The 7872-nt window shown below is 37.5% G+C and overlaps 1 protein-coding gene across 2 annotated transcripts; it reads left to right on the top strand.

Annotated features, from left to right (window-relative positions):
* The first annotated feature begins 203 nt into the window (after positions 1-203).
* LOC112167103 (putative disease resistance RPP13-like protein 1) lies at positions 204-7541 on the top strand. 2 transcript variants are annotated; one of them, XM_024304067.2, is made up of 9 exons: positions 204-398; positions 521-3805; positions 4256-4437; positions 4591-4710; positions 4806-4873; positions 5797-5905; positions 6487-6589; positions 6696-6792; positions 7217-7541. In XM_024304067.2, the coding sequence occupies exon 2, from the start codon at positions 527-529 to the stop codon at positions 3794-3796; it is 3270 nt and encodes a 1089-aa protein (XP_024159835.1). In that variant the 5' UTR covers positions 204-398; positions 521-526; the 3' UTR covers positions 3797-3805; positions 4256-4437; positions 4591-4710; positions 4806-4873; positions 5797-5905; positions 6487-6589; positions 6696-6792; positions 7217-7541. The 2 variants fall into 2 exon arrangements, with proteins under 2 accessions (XP_024159835.1, XP_024159834.1); XM_024304066.2 differs by having other exon boundaries at positions 4806-4930.
* The last annotated feature ends 331 nt before the right edge of the window (positions 7542-7872 follow it).

The following is a 7872-nucleotide window of genomic DNA, read 5'->3' as shown; positions in this document are numbered from 1 at the left end:
GCAGAAAAGCATAGCTGTTAATAAAGTTAAACAAATAATGTACACCAAGTGTCAACAACTATAACAATGCTTCATGGTTCATATAATACTATATTAATATTTGTTGGTTTTTTTTTTTTTTTTTCTGTGCGTTCAATTGGCTCCTTTCGCATTTTCCACTAGTGGGGTCTTCTGTAAATTTCCTTTGCTTTTCTCAAAAATGAAACTGACTCTTGCTTTTGCTCTTGTTGATTTTTATGTTTACTCAACTCTCATTCCATTAAGTTGCCCTAAAAAAAAACTCTCATTCCATTTGCAAAGGAGAAATAGCAACTTTGGAGTAAACGGAGCAACAGGTCTGAAGTTGAGAATCACAGGAAGCTTGCAAAGGCCATCAGATCTGAAGCTCGTTTTGACAGGTACTACTTACAGTGTTCAAAATATGTTAAATCTAGTTCAAAATAAATGTTGATGCTGATTTAGATCTCAGAAATGGAGTCATTACGAATTAACGAACCACATTGATTTTCTGTCTAATCAGGAAACCATGGCTGAAGTTGTGGGTGGAGCTTTTCTCTCTTCTGCTCTTGCTGTTTTGTTTGATAGGATGGATTCCCGTCCGGTTCTTGACTTCATCCGAGGAAAGAAGACCACCGAGGGGCTGATCCGGACGTTGAAGATTAAGTTGTTGTTGGTTAATAACTTTCTCGATGATGCAGAGGAGAAGCAACTCAGAAACTCTAGAGTCAGGGAATGGCTTAATGAGCTTAAAGATGTTCTCTTTCATGCCGATGACCTGTTGGATGACATCAAGACTGAAGCTCTGCGTTGCAAGATGGAACGAGAAGATTGTGGAAGCAGCAGCATAAATCAGGTGTTAAGGAGACTCAAGTTTAGTTCTATTTCCATTCATAAATTTCACAGAAGTCTGGAATCCAGGATACGGTATATTCTTGAAAGACTACAATCTGTTGTCGACGGAAAAGATGTGCTTGATTTGAAAGAAGGTATTAAGGAGAGATCACAAGGAAGACTGCCTACAACTTCTTTGGTAGAACAGTCTAGTAGTGTATATGGAAGGGATGAAGAAAAGGAGGCCATTATCAAGTTATTGTTAGCGGATGGTATGACTGGAAATAACATAGATGTGCTTCCAATTGTGGCCATGGGTGGGCTTGGAAAGACCACCCTTGCTCAACTCGTATACAACGATGGCAGAGTCGAGCAACATTTTGACCATCGGTCATGGTTTTGTGTTTCTGAAGGATTTGATGTTATCAAAATAACACAGACAATTTACGGGGCGGCCACTTCACAACCTTGTAACATCACAGATCTAAACACGCTTCAAGTTGAATTAAAGAAGACGTTGACAGGGAAGAAATTTCTCTTTGTTCTTGATGATGTTTGGACTGTGACTAGTGAGCAGTGGAGTCTCTTAAGCCTACCCTTTGAGAGTGGAGGTCATGGAAGTAAGATCATTGTCACAACACGTGATGAACGTGTCGCAGACCAGATGGATAAAGGTGCTGCATGCAGGATGGGTACCCTTCCAAGTAAACATCTAGTGCAACTATCTGAGGAAAACTGCTGGTTGTTGTTCTCAAAACATGCCTTCAAGAATGCAGGTGTTACTGCAGATCCATCGCTTGAAGTGATTGGAAGACAGATTGCTAGAAAGTGTAAAGGACTCCCCTTAGCTGCAAAATCACTTGGGGGTCTTTTACGTTCTGAACCAAATATTGAGAAATGGGAAGAAGTATTGAACACTGACATATGGGAGTTGCTAGATAAAAAGAATGGCATTTTGCCAGCTCTATGGTTGAGCTACCATTATCTACCTCCGCATCTGAAGCGTTGTTTTGCTTACTGTTCCATATTTCCTCAAGATTATGAGTTTCACAAACCGAATCTGGTTTTGTTGTGGATGGCTGAAGATCTCTTACCGTCGAATTCGAAGACTAGATTTGAACAAGTTGGAGAGAACTACTTTGATGATCTAGTGTCAAGGTCGTTTTTTCAACATGTACCGAATCACTTTTCTGGTAAGGCAGTTTTCACAATGCATGACCTTATCCATGACTTAGCAAAGTTTGTCTCTGGAGAGTTTTGTGTTAGGTTGGAGGAAAGTGACTCAGTACTGGAAAATGTCAAGAAGACTCGCCACTTTTCGTGTCGAACTGTCAGTTTTGATCAATGCCACAGTTTGTATGAAGCCAAGCATTTGAGGACCTTTATAGTGTCACATTTTCGCTACATGAAAGATTTTGATATAATCCTGAAGCTTCGGTGTTTAAGAGTGCTCAAGTTACCGGGGTACCATAATCGTGAGCTGCCTAGTTCAATTAGCAAGTTGAAGCATCTGAGGCACTTTGACTTGTCTAACATGTTAGTTAAAAAGTTACCTGATGCAATGTGTACTTTATATAATTTACAGACGTTATTGTTGCGGGATTGTAGATATCTAGTTAAGTTGCCAACTGATTTTGGAAGATTAATCAACTTGCGTCATCTTGATATTAGAGAGACAAGGATAAAAAAGATGCCGCCAAGGATGGGCAAAATGAAAGATCTCCAAACATTGAGAGGTAAGTTTGTCCTAGATAAAGATACTGGTGATAACATTGTGGAGATTAAAGAGCTTCAGCAGTTGCGCGGAACACTTTGTATCTCGGGGCTTCGCAATATTGTGCGTGTCCCAGATGCCATTATGAGAAAGAAGAAGCATGTGGATGAATTAGTTTTGGAATGGGGAGGCAAGTCTGATGACACCGGCGATAAACAAAAAGAGAGAGATGTGCTGGAGAACCTCCAACCTCATACAAACCTAAAAACACTCAAGATTCGATCTTATGGGGGCACAAGATTTCCAGGTTGGTTGGAAGATCATTCTAGTTTATCTAATCTGGTTCGTCTTCAACTTCTGGATTGTGGAAATTGTTTGTCGTTGCCATCAGTTGAGCAGCTACCCTCCCTCCAAGAGCTTGAGATTAAAGGATTTAATGGAGTGGTGACTGTGGGTTCTAAGCCTTTTCCTAATCTTCGTAAGCTGAGTCTGGAATCTTGTCCCGAGGTAACCGGGGCATTCATGTTAGCCTGCTTCCCAAAGCTTGAAATACTTGAATTGAAGCATGTGAATGTAGAATCTCTTAATTCCCCTTCACTCCTGTCCCTTGTCGAACTTGAAATAATTTCATGCCCAAAGTTTGTTTGTTTTCCCGATGGAGGGCTGGATGCGCCCAACTTGCAGATCATTAAGGTCGGAAAATGTCCGAAACTGAGGTCATTGCCGCAACACATGCACAACCTTCTCCCATCTCTTAGGCTGTTGTTCGTAGATGATTGTCCAGAATTGGAATCATTTCCCGAAGGGGGATTGCCGTCTAAGTTGGAATTCTTGTACATCTGGCGTTGCAAGAAACTCCTCATTGGAAACCGTATGCAGTGGGGTCTACCAACACTCACCTCTCTCAAATTCTTGAGAGTCGACTTTGAGGGATGTGAACAAGTTGTAGATTCATTTCCAGACGAGGGGCTGCTGCCCACCACTCTCAGGCAACTCGGCATCTACAGTATTTCGAAGCTGGACGGCAAGGGGTTTACACAACTCACCTCTCTTAACGGGTTGATAATTCGCGATTGCCCTGAACTCCGGTGCTTGCCAGATGAGGGATTGCCCACTTCTCTTACTTATCTGTCCATCCATAATTGTCCTTTACTAGAACAACGTTGCCAGAGAGAGACAGGGGAAGATTGGCCCAAGATTGCTCACATCAAGACCTTTGAGATCTATAACAAACAGGGGAAGCTTATATGACCTGCAATGGTAATTATCCAATTCTCTGTTCTGGTACGGTTTAGTTAGTAAATTCCCCTCTCAACTGCTTCTTATAAATTCTATGGTTAGCCAATTACACCTCTGTTTCTCTATGCATTTGTTCGTTCCCAAAATCAAGGAAATTGCTGGTGTCGAATTACCATATCTATTTTAGTGATACGTTTTAAGAGATGAACTCTATGTATGCACACCATCTGTTTGTGGAAATGCATGCTTCATTATCTTTCTAAATTTGATGAAGGATGACCAATTATTGAGTTTATAACTTATTGTTTACTTAAAAGTGATTCCACTGCTGAGATATTGGATTGAAATTTCCTGTCAATGTTGCACAGGGTTTCTTCGACTTCCTTTTCTTCTCAACTTATGCATCAGTGATTACTAGACCTGTTGTGGTTTTTATGCTGCTAAACATAATTTATATCCTTCAATTTTTAGGTTCTGAATTAGTAGTGCTATCACGTGAGTACAAGACTGTGGCCAGAGGAATGGTTGCCAATGTATACAGGATTTTGTTTTCTACAAAACGACGAAGGTAACAAAAGAGGATGTGTGAAAAGTTTCCTTGTAATGCTCGATTCATCCATGGCTACACATTTGTCAAGTTCCATGGATTTCAGGTATTCAAGTGTCTCATTTTGATAATGTACTGTTGAATATTAGAAACAAAATTGAAAATAAAATATTTCCTTGTGTATCAAAATGTGTATCATAGTCTAATATACTTAAACTAGTATCAAATATTGACAGCTTTTTATTCAAATTTTTGGCAGGGTGCTCTACATTATGTCTTTATTGTGGACCAATCAGAGCGTTTGCATATATGAACTTATGAAGTATGCAATTGCAGGTGGCTCTAGTACTTTTAGCACCAACTTCATTGTTGCCTCGTGGTATTTTTCTTTTTAATTTTTTAGTTTCTGTTTGTCTTTCCCCCTCATTTTTTGATTGACGCTTAGTTATTTTATTATTTTGCAATTTTTGACAGGTTCCCTAGTTTATTCGGTTACTATCCAGTTTGGAGCCTCTAAATCATCACTTATTGAAAAGTTCTAGGTACAGTTCTGAGCTAAGCATTCTCTAAGCAGATCTTCTTTTCTGAAGTTTTCTTAGGTATGTTATTTAGACTTGTATGCCTTGGTTCTAATTTGGACTTGACTGTGTGTATATGACTAATTTAGTTTGTGGTTTTTAATCTTTGAATTCCCAAAATCAGGGAAATTGCCGGTATCGGATCACCATGTCTATTTTAGTTATACGTTATAAGAGATGAACTCTATATGTGCACACCATCTGTTTGTGGAAATGCATGCTTCATTATCTTTCTAAATTTGATGAAAGAACCAAATTATTGAGTTTGTAGCTTATTGTTTACTTGAAATTGTAATTGTTTTGCTGTTTCTTTCTCGTCTAAAACCATTCAGTAATCCAATTAGTAAAATGATAGTGGAGTCTGGCTTGCATTGTTATACAATTTAGGTTGATTTTAGTCCTTGGAAAGTCTCTAGAATCTCCAGTGTATAGACCCATGTATAGCACATATATAATGTATTCAGATCATGGCATCATAGTTCTCTATATCTTCCTCATTCTTTAAAATCACTGTTTGATTCTGGGTCAGAAAAATGTGTTTTTTAAGAAGTCGAGTAGATCAAGACGGTTAGATCTAAGAGACTTTTTAGGAATGCTTAGAAACCCAGTACACAGATAACAAAAATTATATGGATTGACTAAATGTAAAATCATCATAAGATGACACATATTGGTTTAAATAATTTCCATCCTCTTGAATAAGGTTAGCTACTTAAGCCACCGTTCTTTCTTCGGAACTTATGCATTGGTGATTATTAGATAAAATGTGAGTTTTAAGCTGCTGAACATAATTCATCTCCTTCAGGTTTCAAGTGTTGAATTAGTAGTTGTTTCATTGGACTGGGCAGTACCTTCTTACAGATGTTTTTTTTTTTTTTAATTTGCAGGATTCCCTCCCCTCATAATTGGCAGGGCAATGTTTGCTGCTGTATATAGGCTGTTGTTTTCTAATAAAAGAAAACTGTCACAAACAGGATGTGTACAAAGAATTTCCTGGTAATCCTTGATTCATCCATGGCTGCACATTGCTCAACTTTGATGGATTATAAGTGTCATTATATATCATCCTGAGACAGATGCTGAGATGCATACTCTTGAATGTTAAAATACCAAATAGTCCCTTATGTGTACATCAAACTGTGTTCATAGTCCTCTGCTCTTTACCATCAAATTTGACAGCATTTTGTGGTCAAAGTTAGAGCGAGTTGGAGTAGGATTCTCTACATTGAAGTATTGTGCACCAACTTAGATTGAGAGATTGAAAGAATTAACTGCAGATGCTTCTATTACTTGAGGCACCACAATCATCACAAAAGTAAATGAAAATTTCTACTTGCATTTCTAAGCATTGTCTACATGGATTTTCTCTTCCAAAGTTGTCTAAGCCCTCATGTGGTTTGAGAATAAAAGTGATGGGAAACTTATTCCTTTTTATAGGGACGGGAAATCAAGATTTTGTAATGTTTGGGTAACACTAGGAAAGCAAACAGAAAATTGATAATATTTAATACACCGTTGACATTTACAACTTATAATATCAATATTTTATTACTAAAATGGTGTAATTATTGCTACAGTTGTGTAAATAATGCTAAGAAGTGACGCAGCAAAATGAATCCCAAGGATGATGGAGGGATCCATTCGGAATGGAGATGGAATTCTATGAGGAAGTGAAAATGGGTAAGTTTAATTGTATCCTACTGCTTTGTTTTCATTTTTTCTTATTTGAGTGGGCTTTATGGTATCTAAGTATCTAACTGTGTTTGTTTTGTAACTGAAATGGCAGAATATGCAAAAGAGAAATTAGGTGACGATTCTTAACAGAAGGCTGCTATTAAGGCTTCCAAAAAATCAAAGAATTAATCCTGATGCTGCACATTACGGTTAGAAATTCATTCCATCACTTTTTATCTTTTTATTTTTGGTCTAGTAAAGTTGTTTTTAACTGAAATCATTGAAATGCAGGGAGTTTGTGATTTTAATTTTATATTATAATTATTGAGATATTTGGTAATGACTAATGAGTAATGGCAATGCATAAATTATGTGGCTTTATGACTTTCAGTTTCTTATTTGATAATCAAACTATAATTGTCAATTGTCATTTTATCACAGATTGTGTCATCCCAATTGTGTTATGTTATGTTGTTGTTAATGAGACTATCATAGTCTTCAAAGTGTCTTATGATTGTCAATCTGTGATTGAGTTATCACTTTATCATGTTATTAGATATTAATTGTGAACACAACTAATATAGTGAATTACTGAACTTATGTGATTATGTTGTTGGTTTTGGGATTGTGTAGGGAAGCAAACTTTTGTGCTTGTTAATTGATTGCTGGCTTGCTGCAAGTAAAATGGATTCGTACTGTGCTGCAATATGCTTGTAGAAGAGAAGAACTGAAGCAGTAATGAATTTGTGAAACAATGTCCAAATCTTCAACTTTTTTCCTTTCAATGAATTTGCATTTCAATGTAATCTTGAGACAATGAGAGTAGATTACTAGACAGTTTCATGTTATAATCTTCAATTCTTGCATCAGAAGTTTGTCTCGAGACACTTTGGCATAAACTTTCAGAGTTTCAAGTTTCATAAACACTTAAACTATTCAAACTTTACTTATTTGATCATGACATTGTCACACCTGTGTCTGTGTTTGCATTGGATTGTCATTGTTTATAGATTAGATTACATTTTCTCAGTGAAAATAGAAGCTGCCTAACTATTTTGATTAGTCGTGTTGTTTGGGTTCGAAAACCCGAAAATTTGGACCCGAATGCCTTCGATAGTTTTGTTCAGTCCATGAAAAACCTACTGGGTTGACCCGTGCCCAGGCTGAAGAACTTGGTCCGCTTATTCTCTACCCAAGGTAGGGATTTGAAGGCAGTTGAATTCCCAAACCCGAGTGGTATCGAAGTACCTTGTATCTATTAAGAGATGAACTTTATTTATTCACACCAT

The sequence above is a fragment of the Rosa chinensis genome, chromosome 5 (genome assembly GCF_002994745.2).
Source record: "Rosa chinensis cultivar Old Blush chromosome 5, RchiOBHm-V2, whole genome shotgun sequence".
Taxonomy (NCBI): Eukaryota; Viridiplantae; Streptophyta; class Magnoliopsida; order Rosales; family Rosaceae; genus Rosa; species Rosa chinensis.
This window is presented reverse-complemented; position numbering and strand designations above follow the sequence as displayed.

Excerpts from the sequence above, each read along its gene's own strand:
- LOC112167103 (XM_024304067.2), top strand. The coding sequence starts at position 527 with ATGGCTGAAGTTGTGGGTGGAGCTTTTCTCTCTTCTGCTCTTGCTGTT.